Source organism: Triturus cristatus, chromosome 12 (assembly GCF_964204655.1).
Source record: "Triturus cristatus chromosome 12, aTriCri1.1, whole genome shotgun sequence".
Lineage (NCBI taxonomy): Eukaryota > Metazoa > Chordata > Amphibia > Caudata > Salamandridae > Triturus > Triturus cristatus.
In genome coordinates, this window is record NC_140595.1 from 106,414,235 (window position 1) to 106,441,838 (window position 27,604).

General features: G+C 42.3%; 1 protein-coding gene across 1 annotated transcript in view; it reads right to left on the minus strand.

Annotated features, from left to right (window-relative positions):
- Nucleotides 1-3,636: 3,636 nt before the first annotated feature.
- Nucleotides 3,637-27,604, minus strand: part of LOC146772765 (rho guanine nucleotide exchange factor 11-like) — a 237,740-nt gene continuing 213,772 nt past the window's right edge. The window contains 5 exon segments of the mRNA XM_085637029.1: nt 3,637-3,848; nt 5,160-5,343; nt 19,665-19,930; nt 19,933-19,959; nt 24,823-24,918. Coding sequence (XP_085493155.1) covers nt 3,637-3,848; nt 5,160-5,343; nt 19,665-19,930; nt 19,933-19,959; nt 24,823-24,918 — 785 coding nt within the window.

A 27,604-nucleotide genomic window follows, 5' to 3' on the forward strand; every position in this document is an offset into this window, starting at 1 on the left:
GATATACGGCTAAACCGTACATATACACTGCTAAACAGTGCAGACCGGATTTGTGTACCCAAATCCGTCTTGACCGGCACAACCTATGTGCACGTCAACACGCCTCCCCGGCGATGGTACTCACCGAGTAGCTCACAACGAAAGGCCTCGGAGACTGGACTCGATTTCGGACATCGGACCCTCTGGACATCGGGACTTCGGAAGACCTGGTGGGCCTCTGTATACCTCGGATCTTGCTCTCTCAGCTAGGCTCTGGTCGGGATACCTTGCGCTTCTCACCGCCTCGTCTGGGTTGATCGCAGCCTCAGTCGCCCCCGCTTGACCGGAGGGAGCTACAGGAAATCCTGCTGGTACGCGTTATGGTCCGTCCAGCTGTGGCAGGAGACCGGGCCTGCAACGCACCGCCGGCGCGTGAGATGAGAAGGTGTCCCTGTTCGGGCGCCATTATGTGGTAAATAAAATCTGACTCGTTACCAATCTGAATTTCACACGAGAACTTTAACAAATAGCTCAGAATAATAAGAGGCAGAATCCGTGGTATAAGAGGTTTCTGAATGGGCTTTATTCCAAAATGGCCGACTCGAGTGGCGGACCTCAGGTTCCGTCACCGCAGAGGTTCAGGAAGTGAAGTACGATTCTTTATTAATAGACATACATTTTTATAGTTATTACATTATAATGAAACGAATGTAGGAGGCGTAACATTTGATAAGAAAAGTGACATAAACGAAACTAGGCGTAATAAGGAGTAAAAAGAAACATAATTGGTTAAAGTTATCAAATATAGGTGGTTCTATAAGATAATACTTGGCATAGATGCGCGCGCTGCAGCATGACGTGTAATTGACGTGTAACTAGGGGGTGAAGGGGGGCTTGACATTAACTCTACGTGTGGAGACGAAAAGTCTGGGGGGTCAAGTCAACCTAATCCCAAATCATATCTAACATCCTATGTTTAAAGAACTATGTTATCCACAAGGAAGGACTTCGACCATAATCTATTCTATACTGACTGTGTGCGTGCACAAACGTCTAAGTATCTATGTGAGATGCAAGAGACAGAAAACTTTCCATGGCAACTGGGCTATGAATTACTTGCAGGAGAACAGAGAAGCCGGGCCCTTTGCTTGGTAACTGGAAGAATGTTTACTTAAACTACTAGGCAGGAATGCATCGGCTGAGGGGGAAAGTAGATAATTCGAAGGTGAAATACAGCTTCTTGGCAGACAGGCTAAACCGGCCGAGGCAGGCACCGTTAGCTGCACAGGAAATAGGACAAAGTTCATGGATGCAGCTGCGAGCTCAAGCTGACGCTTGTCAGAGACAGAGAGCAGGGAAAGGCTTCGAGGACAGAATCGGGCCTACTTCGCCTGAACTGTGAAAATGGAGTAGCTAAGCCATATAAAGTCGGTGGCCTTTCCTATTTAGGAATTAACTATCCGGCCCATTGATGGCGGATCTGACAGAGAACATGTTGACGGTGGACGCACATGTATTTGCGTCTTCAAAACTGGAACTGGAGAGAACATACATGTACTTGTAACATGCATATAGAACCGTTGGGGTCCAAGATAGGGGACATAACTGACCAGGGAAATCCACTTTTCCACAGTGGGTGCATGTCTGTTTATACAAAAACAATCCTGCAGAACAGACTTGAAGTGTCCATCCCTTCTCACTTCAGAATCTAAGCAATAATGTTTAGCAAAAGTGTGAAGGAAAGACCAGGTCACTCTTTACAGGTAATGATTACTAGTACACTGCTAGAAAGAGCGGAAATAGATGACTTTGCTCTAGTAGAACGGCCATGAATACCTTTGGGAGGTTTCTTGTGTGCCATGGCATAGCAGATCTTGATGCAAAGGATAATCCATCTGGAGATAGTTGGTTTGTGGATTGGTTGCATTTTATTTTTGCAATGTAATCTATGAAGAGTTGATGTCCGGTCCGAACTCTCGAGCTCTGTCTTGGTAGAAGCTTACAAGTTCTCTTGGGGTTGAGGCGATTAAGTTTTCCCCCCTATTTAGTAGAGTGGGAAGGAGGATAAAACATGGAGAGAGTCATAGACTGACCTAAGTGGACTGGAGTAACCACCTCTTGTAGGAAAGCAGCTGTGATTCTCATCACCAACTTGTCAAGGGAAAAAGGTGAATGGAGGTTTCACACTTGAGGTTTGGAGTTCACCAACTCTTCTGGCTGAAGTAACTGCCACTAAGAAAGTCCTCTTGCAAGTGTGCAACCATAAGGGGCAGCTGTGCAGAGGCTCAAATGATGAACACATAAGAAATGTGAGGAGTAAGTTCTGGTCCCACTGGTCCTGATGCAAGGGATGAAGGATGCTGAAGATGCTTTAAGGATGCTGTGAATTCAACAGGAGTCTTCGTGCAAAGATTTCTCGTCCACAAAGGTGATGAGGAGATCCTGGTTGCAGGGTCGACATCCCCATGTTTATTTCAGTTTTTCCACTTTTATCATGGCTCTATGTTCGTTTTGTTATGTTTTTCCATTAAATGTAAAACACAAATAACTAAACAAGTATGTACACAAAAAATGATTCTTTTCAGAACCAATTTAAAGGGTTTATAAAAAGGATAAAAATATATCTTTCTTGTTTTGTATGTGAGCGAGAGTGAGTGAATGTGTTAAAGTGAGTCAGCGGGAGTGTGACAGAGTGTGAATGTGAGTGAGTGAAAGTGAAGACAGGTGAGTGATTAAGTGGGATTATACGCAGGGAGTATTGGCCATCTGTGCTTGATCATTGATCATATGGGAGAATGTAGACTTACATGTCTAAGTATTGTAGATTACAGCACTTGTCATTTGTTGAACTACGTTCTATTAGTACTCTTTAGCTATTTTTAAGCAATACATTGCTATTCCACACAAAGCCTATTGACTATTGAATGAAAATGAAGTATCACTCGTCTCGATTGTGAATTAAGAGTTGAATCAAACATGTGTGGGTATAAAAAGTGTTTTTTTCTTGTGGTATGTTTAATGCCGCTTGACACATTCTTTGTGAAGCTCCCACTTTGGTTTCCAGTCACTTCAGCAAGCTTACACTGTGGACACCTCAAGCTCACAGAAAGAACTCTGAGTGCTATTGTGGGCGCTAGTGGTGATGAAATTTTTTATTGTTTTTATTAAAAGCTGGGGAATTTTTTACAGAAAAATGCACACAAGTACATATTTATCCTTGCCTGGAAAATAAAATAGTGCATTTTGTACAGATTATACTGCAATCTCTCTCATGAGGGTGAATGGGAGGAGAAGTAGGTCTTCCAGAAGCATACGCCCCTCTTTTCTCCAGCCCCCTTGGTTGGCATGCGGAGTGGAAGTGGGAACAAGTCCTCAGGAAATACATTTCTGTCGATTTTGTTCACTTGGAGAGAATAAGTGGAGAAGTGATCCCTTATCTCCAACAGCAAACACCCTGCTTGGGCAGGCAGGAAACACTTTTCATGAAGCAATTAAAATTGCTGTAGTATGTCATCTTTTTTTAAAAAATAGGTATATAACTATATATGTTTACTTTAAGCTAATATGCGTTTTTCAGAAAACAAAAAATCCAGTTTTTATGACACTCTCCTCTCCTTTCTCCAAAACAATGTTCCAGTTTCAGTCCCATTTTGGGCCCTAAACTTCGGTTTCTTTAATAGCGACGCCTCCCCTCAGCTGCTGGTCCTGATCCACATTATCTTTGGTGGAGCTGAAGGTGGTTGAGGGCACGAAAAGAGTATTATGTGGTGGGGAAAGATTGAGGCCAAGCCTGCCTCTGCGTGCTCTTCTTTCAAATCCCACTGTGGAATTCGACAATGCAGAAGAATCTTCTACAACCTCGGTAAGACCTGGAGGAGAAAAAATAAACATTGTTAAATACTTGGTCTTTGATGCAGTAACTCACATTTTGCTTTACCCAACACCATCTTTAGGCAGAATCTGAAAGGTTAGCCACAAGCTCTCCATGTTTATGGTGAGCCAGCCCAAGTGAGTCCATGTCCTTTATAGGTAGGTTTTAATCTACAGTATCTACAGTATCAAAACAAATCCACAGGAAGGATAGCATCAGAAGCAAATTGCTCATATTACACTTGGTGGCAGGTCATGTTCTTACAATGACTGCCATTGATTATGAGATGGTCCAGCCCAAAAGCTTGTATATTCCTCATTCACACCGCACAATCCAGTGTAAACTGTTTCACCAATGCAAGGAGTAGCCCTAATGTCAAAATACACATCTCTTAACAACAAGGGGTTAAACTGGGTTCCAGATGCAAAACAAGAGGCTATCGTACTCTTTTGCCTCATCAGCTGCCAAATGCCCTTGGGACTCTACCACAGCCCAATGTTATTGATGCGGAGTGAAGAAGAAGAGCAGAGCTCCAGATCCGCATCTGAAGGGGGAGACGAAAAGAAACTGGCATCAGCACACATGCGTGGTGCTTATGTGCAGCTCCGTTCATCACTACTGAAGTTGCTCATACCACCTACCGGTGAGCAGGGGAACTGCTTTTTGAGTTTTCCAAGTAAACTCTGGGACTTTAGAATAGACACAAGTTCAGGAATCTGTAGTAAGTATCCACTAGTTTCCAAAATTATTTGTCAACAAGTTAAGCTTTCCAATTATGGTGATTTTCTTAGTCCTGCTTACGATTGCACTGACGTGTTTGAGTGCTAGATCTCTTAGCACCACCCACACTTTTCCAAAAGAATTCATTTCTCTAAGAATTCAATCAAATAATTTAGCATTCTGTAGCCTATCAATTGACAACCCATGATCTGAAGGCTTTGAAAAGCAGTGAAGTAACAGTTTTTTCCTAAAAGTGAGAAAGAGGCTGTAATACTAAACCAATGTCATTTACCAATCCCTAAAATGATTTGTTGTGAAGCAAAGAAATAATCTGGAACCCAACATAGTACTATTTTATGAACTTTCCTAAGACGACATTCTCAGGACACGTTTTGGCTTGAAGTTGTGCTGACAATGGAAGTGGCTTAGGTCTTTGTTAAAAATGTAAGGTTCTAGTAAAGATCAAAGTGTCTGTGGTCAAGCTTTAAGTATCCTAAAAAAACATAAGATGTATGCTTGTTATTTTTGCTGTGCTTTAGAAATAATTCCATTTGGTTTCAATTTAGAGTCAACACAGAAGTCTTCTTACCGTCCGCAGCTCCTGACTCTGACTGCAAGTCTCTTGTGAAGGAAGGATCGCCTTCCCCGTTGGGACTGTGAAGGTTTGCCCTCTGTGTGTTGAGCTCCTTCCCTGTGTCATGGAGAAATGGACCGTCCTCCGAAGCGGCTCCTCTAAAAGACTTAATTACCCCCCTGTGTGGGGCTGTCATTTCCTACAATGGTCAAAAAGAAAAGCTCATGACAAAGAATACAACATGATTCGACTGAAGATAATGTACCACATTTACAGGATCTTTAGTACAACTGAACTTTGAGAAGAAAACATATTAATTTGAAAAGGGAAATGTTGGGAAGGATGGTAGATTAGACAAGTTTAACAGAGTTTAATTCCCTCCATCCCATACTTTCAAGGTTCTCTCTATTTCTCTAATGATAAGGGACAATGGAAGTTACTGTCCTCTTAAAAGGGGGGTGAATGGAAGTCTCAGAGAGGATGCAACTTTTGGATGCAGATTTACAAAGGAGGAGCTGCTGTGTTAGATCTGCTGCATAACTTTATTTTCTGTTCTTATATAATCTGAGCCCCCTGATATACCTGTTAAAAAACATTTTTCCATAGATTTTCATTTTTGATTTGTGTTTTTGGATCATTGAGGAAATAATTAATCTTTGGCAGACATTGCTGATCCAGGCTGAATTTTTCTGGAGGACATTTTTAAATATGGCGGATATGTTGCAATGATGATGCAATATTTCAGGAACCATGAGGCCTATATACTTCATTTTGGTGTCAAAACATCGGTTTTGAGGGACAAGTAGTCTTATAGAGACAAAAAAAAACCTCCTCAGAGCAGCCCTTCTATCATTTTCCAAAATGGCGGCTATAATAAGGAAGAAGAGACATATAAAAGTATGAAACAAATAATAAGGGTTTTTAATCCTATTATGTAGACACCAAACAATGTTTATGATCTGAATATGAAATAAAATTATGTTTATCACTTCCGTTTTAGACACATTTTCATAATTCACTTTATTTATTTGTTTCAGCAATCGCTTGCGGTTTATTAGCAGAATGTTGAACATTTGAGAAGAGCATATCAACAGGGACATCTTATTATAGGACAGGTATTGTAAGAACATGTATGTGTAAGTTCTGTGGGTAGAGGCTTTAGAAGTTTGTAGGTTTTAGAACCCTATCAATATCTTCCCAACCAAATTCACACAGATCTTCCTCTACATATGCATGATCCAAAATATTTACACATCTTCTGATCAAGTAGAACGCTCTTTTAATGTGCCTGCGCACAGAATATGACATTGGTGCAGGTCACTTAGCGGCACTGATCTCTTGAGCTTACTGTACCAAAGATCATCAAATGTGTGACAGTCAGAACTCGCTTTCCACACACATACAAGATATTTTCTACGTCTTTAAAGTCACATTCTTCTTCTGTCTCATAAAATCCCTTCAGGAACTTCACAGATTCAGCAGTTAAACTCCAAGCTTTGTTCCAATTTTGCTCATAGCATAATCACCCGTAAGAACATGTGCCTTGATAAGAGCACTGGCTTTCTCCGGGTCAAATTTCTTGTACAGAATATCAAGTGCAATTAAGTGTCTTTTTTCTCATTTTCCATACCATATCAATAACTCTGACAATCCTTGAATTATGCTCAATTCAATTATAATTTCAATCCATGTTCCAGGACATCTAATAGACGTGACTTTATATTGTTATTCACATATTGTTTGGTCACAAAATTGGCTGGTCGCACAGGCTCGGTCATTTCAAAGTGGTTTCCTTGCTGCTGCATGAAATGAAGAAGGCAGTCAACATGTTAAAACGTTCTCCTCTCTTTCCCACGAGTTTGTGGTGAGGAACAGTTTCACAATGGTCCATTCATTTTGCATTTGTCATCTTTCTGGAAACATTGCAAATAGAAAGGACTTCATGGTAAACTAGCTGCCATTGAGTAACATAGTCACTTTTACGAGTCTGACCAATAATTCTGTTGGAGCTTTACTGTGATCTCGGGATCGTGTGTTCCAGGTTCATATTTGGAGTAACAGCATTAAACTTTGCCTCTGTCTTTCCCTACAAAATGTATTTGGATGAATTTTCTGTTGAGGTGTAGTTTTGCCACCTCTAGCTTCTTCACTCTTTGCATATACCAGGACCCATATCTAATTGTAGTGTATGCAATCGTATTTGTGAAACACAGTAATCAATGACTCCATAGTCTTGACATGCAGCTTCTAATCATTTTCCTGATCAGCATGTACCACGTTTGTAATTAGAGCTATCATGTCTAAAACATTTCCACAGTACTTGCAAAGTTCTGATTTTTCTTCACAATCTTTGACGAACTCTATGAACTTGTTTTTCAGGTTTTCTGATTCTGCACTGAGTGTATTGAACATTACCTAGCTTTGCATTATGTCTTTTGAATAAAGTGTACCCTGTGCCTTCTTCACTTCTGACATAGGATATGCAAAACTTAATTTGCCTTTCTTGTTCCAGAAAGCATTCCAATGCAATGTTTCTATAGCCTCAGATACGATGAGCATACCTTGTAACGAACAAACATAATGAGTTCTGCTCAATACTTACTGGACAGTTTTGCTGCCAAAGATTTGAGCCTCCATAAGTGCATTGTCTATGCCACATCCACTGAGATAACTTACTGCACACTGCAGCACAACTTTTGTCGTGTCGAAAACACCCGTCATTGGATAAAGATCATCAAATCCTACTTGATTGCTCATAAAAATGTCAGCTACAATACGGAAAACACATTAATCACAGACAATTGTCAGGATAGGCTGGTCTTCAAGCTGAACAGGCACATTTTGAAATTATTTAGAGCTGTGTATACTGTTGTGTAGTTTGTGACTGGGGATGGTATTACTGGTAAAATCCCAGCCTTCTTCAGTGGGACAGTATTCTGGGAGATCAGAGCATGAATTCCAGCCTACTGAGGAACTGGCTTTTCTTTATCCTTCATCTGCACCGAATAATTGATATGATAAAGTCAGTTAAATCAGCTTTGTGGACCGCAGCATCAGGTCGAAGAAGATACATGTCCTCAGCCACTTTGAAACATTGTGGTAGACTGGGATGTGAGGATGGCTTGCACTGATTGCAAAATCAGTGAAAGCCATCATCACATCCCAGTCTACCACGTAAGTAGCTCATTTTTTTGTTAGACTGACAAAAATAATTCTGCTATTGCACATTCTGACCAGAACAATCTTAATTTCATTCTTGTGGATCAAAACAGTTTTATCAATGTTGACCATTATTTCTCCGATCTCACTGAGTGTGAACCCGTAGCCAGCACTCAGGAGTGGCTTTAAAACGTAATTTCCTTTTTCAAAGAGTGCAAACTTAACTGAAGGCTGGCTGTTACACTGCTGCTGGGAGCTCATCGTACATTCATATTTTCGAATGTATGCATGCACGCAGTTCCGGTGGGCATACAAATCCACTGCAAATACATTAACTTTGCTGTTTAGAGCAGATATTCGGCTAAAAACTTCATTTTCGAAGAAACCCGCTGCAGTTAAAAATATATTTGCCCTTTGGTACTCACATACTCTGTACTTTGTTCTTTCATTATCCCTAGTGTCCATGTTCTGGCTAAACCACAGATAACACATTGAAGGACCTCTGCTTTTGTGATCAGTTGTTGGAGGTGGACGAGGGATAGCCATTAATCTTCTAAGTGGATGGGTATTGGGTTTGGTTGTGGTCGCTTTCTCAGAAAACTCAAATTCTTGTTGTGATTCACTGGTTTCTGCTATTTTTTGACAAAAAAAATTCCAGGATTTTTTTCATTGTATACGACTTGCAGAATTTGTTGTTACAATGATAAAATCTTTGATCCTCTTCACCCATCAGTTTCAAACTTTTGTTAACTTTGGCTTTGCAGTATTTCTGAAGCAACTCGAACTCTCCTCTGTCCAGCCGTAGTGGATGTTAGATTTTCTTTTGGATCAGTTTGGCATATGACTCATTTTTCGTTGTTGAATGAGTCCTCAGATTTTGTAATTAGCAACACTGTCAGGAGGTAAAGATCCTCTGCTACTACTTCCTTTGCTCATGTTTACGAATTTGAATCAACAGAAAAACCAAAACAGTATTAAAATAGATTATCAATATGGCAGCTAAAACACATCATTTTAGAGCCAGCATTTTGGAAAGTGGTGGAATGTTTGCTCTAAGGAGTTATTTTCTATCTCTATAAGCCTACTTGACCCCCTAAGCCTATGTTTTGACATAAAAATAAAGTATATAGGTCTCATGGTTCCTGAAATATTACATCATCACTGCAACACAACTGCCATTTTTAAAAATGGTGTCCAGAAAAATTTAGACTAGATTAGCAATGCCTACCCAGGCTAAATTACTTCTCTAATGACACAAAATACAAAAAAAAATGAACATTCCTGGATAACAATTTTGTACGGAGGTATTTCAAGGGGCCATGCCTATGTAACAGTAAGAGATTGTTCTGAGAATCTACTCGACCTGACAGTCGCAACCTTAAAGATCCTGTGGTCCGGAGCGGCTTTTCATAGTAGTGGCAGGTTTGTCCAGGGATATGGAGGAATGCTGTACTTGTTCCCATTTGGGCCAGTGTTGTGAAAGAACAAAAAGGCAGCACGTTACAGAAAGGTGCAGATGCTATACCAATGTATATTGCTCTGGGGCTGCCATCCAATGTTTAATTAGTTTTATTTTTTGTGAGAAGGGGCATTAAGAGACTTGAATTACCTTGAAGAGGCATGTTATCTCTATTCTATTTGTAACAGTTGGAAATACACAGTTTGTACCTAACCTTTTTATGTTTATTGTGTACACATTTTATGAAATCAAACTTGCATCAAAAATGTGTAATTGTATTCATTCTTTTGCAGGCTACTATCATAAATGTGATTAGTCATGCAAACCTAAAAAACAATAAGGACAAATCACAAGGGCAATAGCTTGTTCTCCTAGTAATCTCCGTGGAGAAGTGTAAGTAGTGAACAGTCCTGCACATGTGTCACATTCTGTTGCACTTTCATAAAATACATCCAATAAACATTTTTCATTAGAAAAGCAAACTTTTCAAAATAAAAGCACACATTTAGCAGCCTGTTTGTAGTCCATTTTGTCCAAATTTGATTTTATTTGAAAAAGTAGGCAGTTATTCTTCAAAACTATCAATCGTTTCACAAAAGTGTAAAGAAAGGAGTATGTTACTTACCCTGTAAGCATCTATTTGTAGTGTGTAGTGTGGCAGATTAACATACTATGCACACTCCTGCCATCTAGAATAGGGCCCGGACCGTGCAAGTTGCTTTTGAACGAGAAAGTATATCATCTCTCCTCCCCCTTGAGGTATTGCAATGTTCCACGGCTCCTTTTTAGATCATGCGTTTCCTCCGTGCCATATAGGGAAGGAGCGTATGGTCTGCTAAGTTAGCTTTGGGGTATAACATGCTGTATGTGTGCGTATATTTGTCTGCATTCAATATCTGCTGGGGAGGTGAGAGGGTGCATGTGAATCTGCAGCAGCACCCGCTACGAAAGATTCTTACATGGTAAGTAACATACTCCATTCGTAGCATGTGTTGGCTAAGACTGTAAAGCAGTACCTTGGTCTTGGTGGCCTTAGGCATGAGATGATGTGCTTCCTAGAAATAATGTTCGAAGGACTGTTTGTCCAACTGGAGCATATTGTTTGGCTCATACATCCACACAGTAGTGTTTTGTAAAAGTGTGTGGGTTTATCCATGTTGCTGCTTCACAGGTGTCAATGAGAGTGATATTCCCAATATATGCCATTGTGGCTCCTTTATTCCTTGATGAATGAGCCCTTGGCATGGCTGTTAATGCTCATTTTGCTTTGGCATAGCAAATGTGTATGCATGTGATTATCCATCATGCTGTTCCTGATTTTTATATGGCTTTACCTTTACATAGATTTGAGAAAGATGCAAACAGTTGCTGTGTTTTTATGAATGGTTTTGTGTGTTCCAAATAGTACAGAAGTGCACGTTTAACATCAAGTGTATGTAAAGCATGTTCTGCTGCAGTTTCTGGATTTTGGAAAGAAAACTGGTAACTCTAAAATTTGATCTAAATGGAAAGGTGATACAACTGTTTAGGCATTGTGTCTTTTGAATGGGCTCAACTTTGCTTGATTAAGGCGCTGACGGTGCCTTCCATAGGGACGAACGCAACCTGGATCGTGAGTAGCATAGCGCATGGCACGGCCAAGTGCAAGCGTGCTCGGATGAATGCCGGTGGGACATGCAGGATTAGAGAGTTTGAACAGCTTCGTAGTTGTGCTTTGATTAACCCCTAATTTATGAGAGGGAAAATATAAGAAATGGACCGGCGCTTACATGAGGGGTGCCTGATGGAGTGGAGCACGTTTGCTGGCTGGGCCGAATTTAGTTATAGGCAGCTGCCGTACGAGTGTCAGAGGACGCAGGTTGCCATTTGGGATTGGGGCAGTCTGGCCTTTCATAAGGAGAGGCCAGGCAGTGATATTTAGGGATAGTTTCAAAGTGTTTTTTTAGTCAGATTCAGCTTGGTGATGAGAGATGCAGAAGATCTCTGGTAGTTGAAGTCCAGAGATATTTTGGAAGAGTGCTATACATTAAGTTGAAGGAAAGATTTTGGATTCCATTGATAACATTTAGACTGGTGAGATATATTCTGTCAGAATGGAAGGTAATGGTGCATCAGAAAGGAGCATTGAGGATAAGGTCCAGGAATGTGTCAGGTAGTTTCAACCTTGGCAACCCAATTAGGGAAGAAAATAGATGATTGTATGGAAAGTTTGGAACGGAAATTTGGGAGCAGGAATGAGGACAAGCAGCTCTGGTCAGTTGAAGGCTACGGATAAGGTGGCTGGAGAGAGTGGTGTTTGTAAAGCGACTCAGAAAAAGAAGTATATGCAAAAAGAGAAGGGCTTAAAGACAAAAGGAAAGTACAATTCGGGGGAGAAACTTGAGTTGAGTGAGAAGGTTATGAAGGCCAGTAAGAGGGATCACAGAGGGGTGGCCTGTGATGACTCCTCCAGCAGGGCGGGGGCATTGTCATTTTGTGTTCATCTGATTTAGGAGACAGGGAGGATGAGGAATAGAAAGGAAAAGAGTAAAAAAATAAGAGAAAGTGGAAAATAAACAGGTGGAGCAGGTGAAGGATCCCTTGAGGGATTATATGTTGGGCCCACATTTCATACAGCATCCCTTACCCTGTCAGTAGCTCCCAGCACAGCATGTGGCGGAATAATTGGAGTTCTGGATTAGGCGGGAGATACCTAAGGAAGTCAGAACATGACTTCGCTCTGAATGTCCAAGGCCATCTCTGGCCAATCTTTATTGTTGATGCTGGATCTAGATTCTAAGATGTTACACTTCTTGAACAAATCAGGGAGAGATCCAAGTCTGGAAAGGGGATGAAAAGGATGTCAGGATTGCCTTCTAGGTGTATGTGGGCTCCTAACAAAGATGTGTGCCATGTATGAGGAGACATATTTACAGGAGACTGGTGTGGATGTTTTGGTGCAGAGCATACGACAAGTCTCTTGATGAATATTGAGCCAAAGTTAGTGGAGCAAGCAAGTAAGAAGACAGGTCAGGAGGCTAAAGCCCTACTTTTGGAGGTAAGTTTGTGAAGGAGATGGCAAAGTATTGACGTAGCCCAGATTTCATCTGGAGTCAGGCATTGCTTTATTTTTGTGCTTCGGGCAGACCGCATTTAAATTGACGCAGACTTTGGTGCAAGCGGAAAACACATGGCACATGAAACACGAAATGAGGCCTAGTCAAATGCTTATTAAAAGTAGCACTTTTGGTGCAAAGCACAGTGAAAGACATAAAATGAGGCCTGGTCAATGCTTTCAGTCTGAAATGCTTGTGCTGAATTAACGTGTTTTGCAGTGTAGAGAAAACTAGTGATTTCAGTGGCTATTTTAGCTTTGAGGATAATCATAGAATGTGTGTTCTCTCTTCCCAGCTCTTTTCCCTTATAAATTACACTCCCTGTTTCCTGTCTCAAGAGACTTTGGCTTTGTTGCATATTTAGACAAATACATATTCAGTTCATAACACATCTTTTTATAATGTGTATTAAATTAACCATGCACCATCACTGCACGTGGGGCTAAAGCATTTTGCATGAAAAGCTATCTAAAACATTAGAGCATGTTGCTATGAGTATGTATTAACTGTGTGTGCTTTGAAAGTTTGCACTGGTGCATGTTTTATGCTATGTTGTACATTGCGCATTTTTGCATGTTGTGCACAAATAATAGAAAAGCTGCTTTAAACTAATAGCTTTTGCTAGGAAAATAAATGATACAACGTATTAGCATGGGGGAGATAAACAGAAAGGGTTCTATTTCGTAAATGAATACTATTTTTGTGTTTGTTTTATTTTTGGGCCTAAGATAAAATGGCTGCCTGTGAATCCAGCAAGGCTGTGAAATTATATTAAATGAGAGAGCATGCGCAGAAAACAGCTACATACTGCCAAGTGCCTCGAGTGAAGACCTAGTTCAAGGACACCGTAAACTTTAAATTCTTGTAGTCCTGCCAATGTACCAGTGTTTTTGGAATGTGCTTATCCTGCGTGCGATGTGACAGGAAAAAAGGAAATAGACTGAAACATTTTTCCTATTAAATGGTGCTGAAATATATGATTGTATTTATCATTAACGTGTTTTTTGTTAAAACCGGATTTGCAATGAGAACAGGATGGTGAGACCCTCATGTCATCTATGCTAACCAATCAGTGCAAACTTTACTGAAAACCGCAACATTATTTGTGTAGTCAGTCAAGAATTAGAGTATAAATAATGACCTCTTTGGAGGCGTGTGTTGCTGCTTGCTGTTTTTAGGAGGAGGAGAGAGGAGAGGCAGCAGATGAGGCCAGACATCATATGGGTTAGGTACGTGAAACGTCGCGGGTGCAGACTGGGAGGAGATTTCGTCCGAGGAGAGACAGAGGAAGGTGGGGTGGCTTTTTGCTCAATTTTTCCTGAACGCCAGGCAGGACAGTAGTCAGATAACTGAAGCCTTAGAGAGAGAAGGAGGGGCTGCGTCTGTGGGGGCTATTTTGCAGCTCCTGAGACAGAGGCAGATGAACAGCACAGAGAGAGAGCTGAGAGGATCAGAACAGGTTTAGATTTTAGGTGCCAAACTTTAAATTTCATGCTTTGACTAACTGCTTTTGAAAAGATGCAGTTGTCCTATGCATTTATTTCTCTTCATGGGAGATTTTTGCCATTATTGATTATTGATTAGCCTTGCAAGACTCACACTTTTCTTAGAAACTCTTTAAGAGTGATATTTTGCGCCACTTTTTCTTTTCTACATGTGATGCTTTATATGCAGACTGTAATATGTTCTGTATTAATTCTATTTTCCTATTTTCAGTTCTGTAACCTGATTGATATTTGACTAATGAATAAAGGGTCAGAGAAACTTAACTTTTGACTAGAAAATAAAACCCTTTAAAATACTCACAACTCTCTTTATTGGCTTAAATATTAAATGCATTTTTGATTTTTCATGTTTATGTAAAATCTCCTGAAGGTAATATACATTGGCAAGGGTCTAGTACCTTTACAGTGGTAAATTAGAGGTAAATGAGGTTTTGCATTGAGAAATTACCGTGAAATTACCGCTGCATCAGTATGCCATTGCAATTAATTCCATACAGAAGGTGCAGAAGGATATTAGAATGGTTTTTGGTGGGGCCGGGAGAATGCAGGTTCGAATCCCCAGCCAAGGTGTTGGAATCACATGGATGTCATTCTCGCGTGGATTTAGACCCAGTGGATATCAATCAACATGATATCAGACAGCATTCTATCCCCAGAGGGGAAGAGGAATATTTACAAGAGACAGGAGGGCAAGACAACAAGGTATGTTTAGTAAAAGACCCTTTGTGTACCCCGGTACAGTTGAGTGGCAGACTCACCCATTTTTGGGAGAGATGGAAGGAAATAATGGCAGATCAATGGGTGTTACAAACAGTGGAGAGGTATCTCGATAGACTTTGTAGACATTCCTGTGCAGGAAAGATGTCAGAAGCCTCTAAGATTTTCTAAAACAGAAGAGAGAATGGTAGATCAAGAGGTAAAGAAGCTTGCGAAAATGGGAGCTGTAGAGAAGGCAGGAAATGTAATGATTGGTTTTGTGCAACTTATTTCTGGTCGAAAAGAAGGACAAGGGCATACATTTCAAGGAGTTGAACTACTGGGTACAGTATAATCACTCCAAGATGGAAGGGATTCATATGCTGTGAGAGCTCTTGAGACAGGGAGACTGGTTAACACATCTAGATTTGAAGGATGCTTACTTGACCTTACCAGTTGCCAGGGACCAGAGAGATTTTTTGAGAATCCATTGGAAGGAGATACTGTGGAGGTTCAAGAATCTTCCATTTAGTTTGACAGGTGATGAGGCCAATAGTGACTTAGCTGCAGATGAGAGGCTTCCGATTGATAGTGTATTTGGACGACATCTTAATTATGTTAGACAGCGAGGAGTTAGCACAGGAGCAAACGGGGCTAGCAGTGCAGTGTTGAAGGATCTGGATTTTGTAGTGAGCAAAGAGATATCATGTCTGGAACTAGCAAAGGAGATGGGATTGTTGGGCTTTCAGATTTAGACACTGGAATGTATGTTGAGGTTACCCCTGGAGAAGGCGAAGATGATTTGCAAGAAAATGTTGATGTACAAATGGATAACTTTGCATCAGATTGCCAGGATGCTAGGGCTGCTGTCTGCGTCAATACAGGCAGTTTTTCCAGCTCATTGCATTATCGAACCCTACAGAGATTGAAGACCAGTGAGTACAGGAAGATGTAGAGACAAAAGGAGAGCTGGAGTGGTGGCTGGGAAATTTGGGAGCTTGGAATGGAAGGGCCATATTTGGTGACATTCAGAATGTGGGTATAGAGTCGGATGCTAGTCTGTAGGGCTGGGGAGCAAGGTGTGGCTCATTAGCAATAGGGGGAAAGTGGACAGTTCAGGAGAAGGCAATGCACGTCAATTATCTGGAGTTGTTGCCAGTGTCCTTTGTGATCAAGACATTTGTCAGGAACAAGGTAAAATGTTGTGCATTATTAAAAATGGACAATATTTCTGCAGATGGGTATGTCAAGAAGTTGGGGGGACCACGGTCAAATACTTTAGTGGATTTAGCAAGCGACTTTTGGCATTTTTGTCTGAGCAAGGACATTATGGTACAGGCTCAGTATATACCAGGGATGAGCAAAATAATAGCAGATTGGAACTCCAGGAAGTTGAAGCATTTCAGTGATTGGATGCTGAACAAGAGGGTGTTTGGGAAACTCAGCAACAGATGGGGACCGTTAATGTTTGTTCACCAAGAGGGTGAATGCTGAAATTCACAAGTTCTACAGTTGGAGGCTGGATCCAGAGACAGAGGATGCATTTCTGCAGCACTGGGGAAGGGCTCACAGTTATGCTTTCCCACCATTTGCAGAGATACAGAGATTCCTAATGAAAGTGAGAAAAGAGCTAGTGGAAATAGTGTTGATAGCTGCTTTTTGTCCATCCCAGGTTTTGTATCCAGACGTCATGGATCTGTTGATAGATGGTCCAGTTCTTCTGCCGGAGTTCGCAGATCTGTTAGTAAATACGATGGGAGAGAGACTCAAGTTAGTTTTGCAGGGACTGTTGAGGTTGAAGGGATGGTTGATTTCGGGAGAGTTTGGCAGGTTTCAGCTTTATTAGCAGAAACTTTGAAACTCATCAAGGAATCCTGGTCACCAGGAACATCTAAGGCATACAGGTTGGCATTAAAGAGATGGATGTGTTAGTGTGTTCTGTGGAATTTGTATCCCATTTCAGCATCTGTGGTGGAGGTGGTTAACTTTTTGTCAGAGGTTTTCCTTAAGGGGAATTCGTACAGTTCAGTAAATATAAGTAGGTCAGAGATTTCAGCAGGCCATGAGTTCGAGAATAGTGTGCCAGTGGGGCAGCATGATGTGGTGAAAAGGTTGTTGAGGAGGGTGCGGTTGAGGACACCATTGGACCCGAAGTATTCATCTTTGTGGAATGTAGATCTTGTTTTGAGAGAGAATTGTATAGTTGAAAAGAGAACACATTTTTGGATTTAAAACATCTGTCATTCAAGTTAGTCATGCTTCTTTGATTGATTTCGTTTAGAAGATTGTCATATTTTAAGGTGTTGGAGATGACATCATGGAGATATTTACCAGGAGGAGTATGTTTCAATATCAGGAAGAGGACTAAGACTATGTTGCAGACTTTTTTTTTTATCCAAGACTTTTTTTTATAGAAGACTTTGAGTAGTGAGATCCTTGCATTATTATGAGAGACGAACATAAAGTTTGAGAAGTAACGGGGAGATGCAGTTGATAATTTCTTTTAGGTATCCTTACGAGGCTGTATCTCCCATACATTAGCACGATGGGTTAAGGAAGCGATGAGAATGGCAGGATTTGTTCTTGCAAGCTCTGTAGCACATTCTGCAAGAGGGGCTTTGGCATCCAAGGCTTTAGTGACAGGAGGTGGATTTACTAGTATTTTAGCTGCAGTGGATTGGTCAACAGAATCGGTGTTTACATTTCTTTTTTTATCCATGGAAGGTGCTGTGAGGAATGTTATGGCAAGGCTTGAAACGTGCATAATATTGGCCTCCGTGCCTTGATATAAAATTCAGATGTTCCACAGCAGGGGTAGGTAGAATATCATGATTTTATTAAAGACACAGAGGCTGATATTTTTCAGTCCTGTGTTAAGCCTACCCTTTAATATATTTTATGTGTTTTTGGGGGGAGGTGACCACAGGAAGTAAATAAGAAAGCCAGAGGAGTGTTGGAAGAGGTTTTATCCACCACAGGATGTTCAAGCATGAACATGTTTAATGTTCCTAATACTGCCAGCAAAAGAAGGAAGATGGCTGCCTGACTTGGGATTATATATAGAGCAGAATGTTAAAAGATGTGTATTCTAATTCTAAGGGGCTCATTAAGATATCAGATAGATCGCCACCGCCTGTATGGCGGTGGCGATCTGCCCGCAGAAAACCACAGCCCGCATATGAATTCCCCCCTTGCCACATTACCGTGGCGAGGGGGGACCCCAGCGGATGGGAAGACCGTCCGCCGGTTTTCCGCCGGTAAGCAATCTGCCCGATTGCCTACCGGGCAGAAAAGCAGTTAATATGGTGCCGGTGTCTGGTAGACACCGCCATCCATATTAGTATGCAGGCGGGGTGTTGCCTTTCCGTGGCAAGCAGGCGTTTTCGCCATTGGGGGCCCATAGAGGGCCCCCAGGGATTCTGGGGGGTGGGGGGTGCACATGGGGAGCACCTATGGTACCCCCTTGCCTTTCAATGAACAATGTGGCAGGCATCGCGCGGTGCCTGCCACGTTGTGCATTGAAACGCACAACCTGCCTTTGTGGCATTGCAGCGGGCGGTGCGCTCTGCACCGCCCGCCGCAATGTTGCAGATGCGCCATGCGCCTGCCAGTGTGGCGAGCGCATACTAATTGGGAGTGCGGGATCGCCGCATATTCAGCGGGCGGTCCCGTTTCCCGAGGGTATGGCGGGCGGACTTTGTCCGCCCGCCATACTAATGGGGCCCAAAGTGTTTGTTCAAGTTGCTGTTGTGAGTTGGCAATAGAGAAGTTATTAATATTATTGGCATCCATGTCTTTAATAAAATCGTGATTTTCTACCCACCCCTGCTGTGGAAAGTCTGAATTATGCAGCACGTAGGTGGCAATTTCTAAACACTATGAACCTCCCAAGGCAAGTTGCAAGGAAGTCTACAGCAGGAGATGTCTGGTGTCAGTAGAGGGTTGAATCACAGATTTGCACCTGAAGATTGGTGCCGGCTGAAGCGTATGGGTTACCATTCAAATACATTTCTTATTCGTGTAATATAGGACAAGAAAGGTTTTCTTGAAAATGCAATCCAGTAGGTAAATGTGATGTTCTCCCCTTGTGCGGTGCAGGTGATACATAAATGTTTTGAACAGGATGCTTGAGATTGAGATTTCATAATGGATTGTAATGATGCTATTTTAAAGGACTGACATGACTGAAGTCTTTTCCAAGGCTGTCCAAAATACAATATTGTTTTTTCTTACTGTAAGTTTTCATATATCACAAACTTAATTGAAAGAGTCTGCACAACTAGTACCTTCATTTGTAGAAGACAAAGAATTTGAAAATGCTTTAAAAGCCAATGAACATTCCAACTTTTACATAACTTAGCTGCTCTATGCTCAGCATAAGAACAAATCTGAGTGTTCTCAAAAATCTAGCGTAAGAATAAATTGGAGTGTTCATAAAAATCTACCACTAGAATTCTAAACATACTGCTGCTAGATGGCATAGCAATTTTAAAATTGTGAAAATAAGTATGTTTTCGTGGGCTTTAAGGCAATTTGGTTAACGGTGTCATAGATCACAGGCAATCAGTCATTTAACAATCCTATTTTGCATATCAGTCACTCTCACCTTCTGCACGTTAAGCTTCAGTGTAAGCGGCTCCATCATCTTGAAGACCATGTCCATGTCATGAATTACAATGCTGGAGGCTGGCGATTCTGCAGAAGGTGCAACCTCGGTGCTTCCGAATTGATGTCTGTCTTCACTGGAGTTGATGCGACTGATTGTCGGTGCACTCAAGGTGCTGGGACCAGCCTTACTTTCAGTCCTGTCGGTCGGACAAGTTTTCCCTACAGTTGCTATGCGGTCACCATCTGTAGAGGAATCAAGGGGTTAGCTGGCAGTGCTTTATAAAAATAATTTCCTGCATTATGCAGAGAAAAATAAAATATATGTGCATCAGTTACGTGGTTTTCTCAAATGCTGTCTATTAAAATCTGAATTTTACTATTCTGCACTCACACCACCAGATGTAGTAGTATTTACTATGGTATATCATCTGTAACAATGTCTTGCCTTCCAGAGCAAATATTTCTCCAGACTATCACTACCTCTTAAACACCATTTTCAAGAAGAATACCTTCATGATAAAAGATGTTAAATTAGCAACCAGAGAATTCTAGCAACATCCATAACAGCATAAACTCCCTCTCTATTGCATACTGCAGAACATTTTACAAGCACATAATATTTCCAGATGACACTACCTGAACACCGCGCTAGAAGCCCTGTCTGACCCTCAGTGGCTGCTATGAAAAAAGATACGAGAAGAGTGGGGTACCTAATGGCGAGAGTGAGTTAAAATGACATTTCTTCAATCAGATACAAGAGACACTGGCTGGTAAAAAAAAAAAGCCCTGATAGCCTTGGAAATGAACTGCATCATTGCAATCATTTCAGTGAGGTCACCAGGTTGGACCGGATAACAATTTGAAAAGGTGTGGCATAAAGTAACCGCACAGCAAGAAGTCCTGAACCATTTCTATAAGATGCTGTCACAAATCTATGAGAATTGGCCAAAGCACCCTGTGCAGGACTGATTTATGGAAGCTTCCAGTTACATCAAGTTCGCATACCCATGGGTAGGTGACAAATCCCATGAATCCTGACCCGGTCACAGCAAGAAATCAAAGGGCGGCAGGCCACAGAGGGACTAAGAAAGCTCCTCACTATTGTACAAAATTTGCATCCATGCTCTATGAACCACTGACCTCTCTCTTGAAAAAAAGTTGTAACAAAGCAATCACCTCAAGCGAATCTAGAAAAATAGTCAGAATTCCCAACCCCACTGGAGGTGCATTTACAACAAAAGTAACACCAGTCATAAATGAATTCAATGACTAAACCATTAAATGTATCTCATTGAAACAATACAATCACTTTTCAAAAGCCTGGAGCACAGCCACAAGATTCAAGGTTAGAAAACAAATACAAAATGTCATAAAATTGCACCAAACATTATCTTACCAGAAAGGTATATTTGAGTGCATGATTGAAGAGGAATGGTCCAAAGTAGGTGAGAAGTTAAGGGTTGAAGTGTAGTCTACACATGAAAACACTGTTATATGTAGCTAAAGGACACTATCGATTTTTGACAGGGTCTCCTATCCACTGCTTCAAGATAGTAGAATAGCCTGTTATTTAAAACTCTAAATGAGTATTCAATATAAATCTTTATTCTGTAAATAAAAAATCACCATAAAAGAATACAGATCAGAGATGATAAAATCAAATTCATTGGTAAAAAAAACAGACATTATGATTACTCACAAAAACACAAAACATATATGTTAGAAATGGGGGTCTCTGGTTGGCAGTGGATGGCCACTGTCCAAGCAGGGAGCCTTCTTTCTAAGTCAGAGTGAAGGGCTGCACCCCTTTGACAACCCCTCTCAGAGGCAGTGTGTAAAGCGTTGATGATCATACACAGCAAAAACAGTGAGGAACACTACCAAGGGAGACAACACAGGTAGCTATCAAAAAATAGTTATCTTTATGTAGAGGCGTATCACAAGACCAAATAACGAGGAAACCACAATACTGTACAAAAATAATTCTCTCTGGATGCTGCAAAAATAGTTCCAATGGGGAATGCAAAGCTCAGTTCAGGGCAATGGTCTCTGCGACCCTTTTTACTCACAGTTCTGAGATGTTGTCAAATAATCCACAAAAAATGCAGCACGGGCGGGTTAGCGATGTTTTTCCTCACGCTCTTGGTCACAGCCGCTCGCTAACGGGGGTTAGCGACAATTTTGGGGCCCGCAACCGGGCAGGGCGATGATCAGGCCAGCGAACCCTCAGCGGCAGCGATGCGACGAATTTCCTGACGTTCCGCGGCTGTAGCCATGATTTTCGGTCCGCAAACGCGCGGGCGATGATCAGGCCAGCGAGCCCTCAGAGGCAGCGATGCGACGATTTTCCTGACGCTCCGCGGCTGTAGCAATGATTTTCGGTCCGCAAACGTGCGGGTCGATGATCAGGCCAGCGTGCCCTCGGCGGCAGCGAGGCGACGATCTTCCTGACGCTCCGCGGCTGTAGCGATAATTTTAGGCCCGCATACGTGCGGGTCGATGATCAGGCCAGCGAGCTCTCAGCGGCAGCGATGCGATGATTTTCTTGACGCTCCTCGGCTGCGGCGGCTCACTAACAGGCCTTAGCGACGAAAATTAAGTCTACTGGTCCTGAGACTTCAGTCAGGGGGCTAGTTCTCTCTCTAGCCCATGGGTGATTGCAGGTTCAAGATTAAAAAGTTATCTCACAGCTCCTTTTCCCTCCTTTTTCCAGTCCAATGAAAACTACTGCAGGCCAATCCAGGGAACAGCACACAACACCAGGACAGTCCTCTCCTGCAGCTTTCTGCAGTTCCACGGACAGAGGTTGGTCTTGAGATCCATGGGCAATACAAATTGTAGAGGTTTCAGCACAGATATTTATACCCCAAAAGTCTTTGTTCTCAGAAGCTACAAGTCACTGAACCCAGTTCTGCCCAGCCCTGGAACACTTTGTTTACCAGGCTGCATCCTTCCTTTCAGAAAGAGGGGGTCTGCCCTCAGACGCACAGTGGGAGGTGGAGCCAGCATTCACCTTGCCAGGCACAGCCCTATTCAAGTGCAGGAGCTACCCCTCCCCTCACTCCAAGGCAGATCTCTCTATTCAACCCAGGTCTGACTCAGCCTGCCCTGTCCCTCCAAAACCAGACAGCCAATACACATAACAGCAGAGCACACTGGAAGGCTTAGGCAAGAAAGTACCTACTTTCTAAAAGTGGTATTTTCAAACACAGAATATAAAAATAAACCTTACTAAAAGATGTATTTTAATATTCTGAGCTCAGGCATACTAAATTCTTTTTTCTACCATGTTCTATGGGTCAGTTAGGACTATAGAATGTAATAGCCAAACCTCCCATTCTGGCCTATGGAGAACAGGTTGCCATACAGTAGTGAAAATCGAAATTGGGTGTAATACACTACCAGGACATGCTACACACATCAGAGCATGCCCTACCTTACACATACAATGCACCCTACCATAGGGGTGGCTTACATGATGCCAAGGGAAGGTTCAGGGGCTGGGAAGTGGGTGCACTTCACAGCCAAGATGGCAGTTCTAGACTGCACACAGACACTGCAGTGGCAGGTCTGAGACACACTTTACAAGCTGCTTCTGTGGGTGGCGCAAATCAGCGCTGCAGGCCCAATAGCAGCATTTGGGTTACCAGCCCTGGCCACACACAGGCCACATTACTAGGGACTAACAGGTAGACCAAATAAGCCGATCAGGGATACACCAATTCATATGTCATCTTTATACAGGGAGCATCCGCGCTGCGGCACTGAATGGCAGTGGCGCAGCGCCCAGAGCATTTATCACCAGAAAAACAGAGGAGGCACAGTGGAAATAAATGGAAGGGAGACTCACGCCAATGGTGCCAGGTCTAACAATATAAAACAATTAATCCGGTCTCGTTTTCCTGGACGCCCAGACAGCTTGTAAAAAAGATAAAACAGTAAAGGTCACATGCTCCGTAGGGAGCGTCTGAAGGTACAAGGCAGGCCTGACTTGTTTAAACTGCAGTGATTTCAGCAAAGGGATTAAGAAACGCTTCCTAGGCCAGCTGAAATAGGAGCAAAACATTATAAAATGGAGCAGGTCTTGCAAAGACACACTGTCACAACCGCAGGGAGCCCTTACCTCAGGCCGTACCCACCCACACGGGGAAGCCAAAAAATGGTGCACTTGATTAAACCTAAACCTGACCAATAAAAACCTACCGCGCTGTGAGCGAACCAGGCCCAAGTATGCTCCATCCCTTGCACAGTTTTTTTAAGAATGTGGCCCCTCACCAATGGCTTCTGAAGTTCTAAACCTTTTTTATCTGATCAGGAGCATTCAAGGAATAATCTTTTAACATTGCCCAAATCGTGGGCAGAGAATGGAATCCGATTCATAAAGGTATCGGCCCTGCCTAGAGATAAAAAAGGATGCCTTAACATAAGCAATCCAAGGTATACTAGTTGCCCGGTCCAGCGTCAGACAGTCCTCGAGGATCAACCGGCTTAGCTTCAGCTCCACCCTGCTCCAGATCTTAATCCAACACAGGAGCGGGCTTAAGGAGATCAGGTCCGAGACATAATCGAGCCCCAGCTCCGCATGCACTTAATGAGTATTCAATCGCTCTACATATTGGGAAATCTTTTGGTGATACTGAAGACAATAGTGATGGTGCTTGCCGAGTAAGATAGTTGAGGAAATAAACATCCCAAAAGTGTAAACTCAAAAGAAATATTCCAGAAGATGGTTTACCCACCATCACTCTCCTTCATATTTAAGCCCTCTGGTTCGTGTTTTTACTGCAGAACTTACACACAAATATTAAATGAAGGAAAATAAATTCTTCCTGAAGGATACACACACTGTTTGTGTCAATACCTCCAAGCAAGAGCAAGTCATACTTTAATGCTGTGGGATCCACTGATGGAAACCCGCTAGTTGCATAATGTGAAGTGACCTTGAGTCTATGTGTGTTAGGTGAGTCACGCTGCTAATGTTCATATGGATACAGTAATCATAATAGGTTTCTTCCACTGTGTTTACATTCAGTTTCATTCACTCCACTAAACCAAAAGCAGGATAAGGTAGTTCTAGCTCTGACCTTCGTTTTGTTCGCACAGACTACCTCGCATCATTTCCAACTCTCGTGACCAGAAAATGAGAATGTGATTACCAGCTAAGTTAGCTCCGCCTCCCACATTCTTCAGTTCGGTTTCTGATTGGTGGCTGTCTGGCAATGGTATGATGGTATTCTTGCCCACCATCTCAGCTGTGCAGAAAACACCACAAAGGAAAAGGGAAGGGGGTTTGTGGGTGTGCAGAGAAGAAGAGACAATATGAAAAAAGTGAGAAGAAAAGAGACAAATAGAAAAAAAGATTAAGAAAGGGATCAGATACATGAAATTGTAATCACCTAAAAGATTGTTAGTAGACAATTTTCAATGATTTGCCAAGATGGAACGTTTTTACAGAAAAAAAACAGAAACCCAAAGCCCAAAAACACCCTATTTGTGAAGTTAAATAGGATTGCCTACAGCCCTATTACATTACTGCACCATGGATTTCAATATAAATCGAACTTTCTCCTCTCATAAAAAAGAGGTGCACACAATACAGAATGTGGTTAAATTATAACTTAAAAGCTTCACCAATAGGAAGATATTTCTGATGGTATTTCATGCGGCCAAAGAATGAAAGGGGCGCCACTTCCATCAACAACCAATGAGACACTAGCGCATTTGTCTGAATCACTTGCAATGCTTGTCTGCCCTCTTCAACATCACACCAAGGAATCTGACTTTCATATTCCTTACTCCTGACTGTGCAGGTCTTGCTGTGGGCATCAGCTGGTGGGTCATGTGTGTCTCAGAAAGTCAGTAAGGCATTTACATTTGACTGTTTTATTTTTCATGAGCGGTGGTCATGTACTTCACTCCTATTGTGCTGTGCTTGGGTGGATGGATGAATGGAGCAATGGCTGTGCTGTGTGTCCCTGCACTGCTGCCGCCTGACTTTTACCCATCCTATGTGTATAGGGAGACATGGGCTGCCAGTGCAAGTAAGGATCCCATTCACTGTATAGAGGGGAGTGATTACCGCTGCATCTGTGCTCTACAATCTGTATTTGTGAGGAAAGTTTGGCTAATGTAATTTGCTGCAACCATCTGGTGCATTAAAGGATAAGGGCCCCGCTGCTACCTGTTGTTGGAGTACACTACTGCTGCCTGTGCTGTACCTGTTATGTGTGTCTATGTGTGTGTGTAACTTAAGCTGCTCCTGCCTGTGCTGTATCGAGCATGTTTAAACCCAGTAAAACATCACTTCCCTTCCTCGACCTTCGTCAGTACCCGAAGGAGTGAGGAATTTGCTCAGAACTATACAGAAAACAGAGGACAGGCAACTCCCTCTTGTGCTAGGACAGCTTCCATCCAAGGGCCTTTAGGAACAATTTTCAAGTGGGACAAATCTTAATGATCAGCAGGAACTGCACTGATGTAGCAAAGTTTAAGGAACATGGAGAGACGCTCGGCACCCATTTGTCCCAGAGATCGTCCCCTGACGAACTCATATACACAGTGGCCCAAAGGGCCAGGAATTAGAATAGAGGGGCCCTCCTGGAGACACAACCTAAATGCCCCATGGACAGGCTTGTTTGTGTCAGTGCCTACAGTCGCTTCACCAATACCATCAAAAGGGCCACAACTAAGAACAGATCTATCCTTAATCCAGAAGACAAATTATATCAGCAAAGTGTCCAGAATCACACTGTCCAGATCTGCTCCCTGACCTGAAACTGCTTTACTTTTCTGCCCTGTCATCACCGATTCCAGTGAATCGAAGCATACAGATTTTCACTCTGTCTATATTACACGCACAGTTCTTCACTAAGTTGTTCCTGCATATCTGTCCAAGGATTATAAATGTTGTACTTGTCACTCTCATTACTGAAAAACCTCCTCCAAGTCCCTCATCAACGTTACAAAGACAAATGCGTACGCAGGCAAACTGATGAATCATCTGCACCAGTCCATCAGAAGACCTGGGTGTCTACAGCATAAGCATCCAGTCAACTGTCCCACAGCGTGTTTATTTGGTGACAGCCATGAATCCTGGAGGAATTACTGTGTTCAAGAAATATATTTAATATACCATGCTGTAACAGCAAGAACAAGCTTTCAATCTTAGCTAGAAGGTAAACTATAGGGTCAGCAAAACATTTGGAGAATTTTCCTTTTTCCAGTAAAAAAGAGTTTAAATCACAAAACAAGAACTATTTTCAACCATGCTTATATCTCTGTACAGTGTGCAGCTGCTCCAAACAGGTCTCTCTCTGGATGAGAGGGGATCAATCATTAATTACAACTCTAATCCATTTTAGAACATTGGAATGTTGAGCGCTCCATTGAAAACAATGGCATGCTCTGGGCTTCTAATGACAGGTAGAAGCTCAGAGCATCAACATTCCAATGTTTGTTCACAGCCACAGCTGTGAACAAAGGCCGGTCGGAGCCCGACGGGATTTCAACCCCCTTGGGCTCCGTGAGGTCTTTCACAAATTAGAACATGCACTCTAGGGGCCAAATGCTTTAAGAGCCTTGGGGCCCTCCGTAGCGGGCTCTACCGGCCATTAAAGGGCCGCTCCTTTGTTAAAACCCCGACGCTGAAGCAGGCCTTTAATGGCTGGTCGAGCCTACTACGGTGGGCTCTAAGGCTATAATGGATGGAATCGATAACCCTAGGAGTTATCATGATGTCTCCACCCTCTGCAGAGTAAGCCCTTCACAATGGCTGCCAGCCAAAGTAAGCCTTTTTGAATAAACATCAAGCAGCAAACTCTAGGCACAAAAGAAATCAAAATGTGACTGTTATTATTCTAGCTCACTATCTGATCAGATGAGTTAGCATGTGAAAACCTCCCAGCCCCATCTTCAGTGTGCCGCAGTCATCTCAGCCTG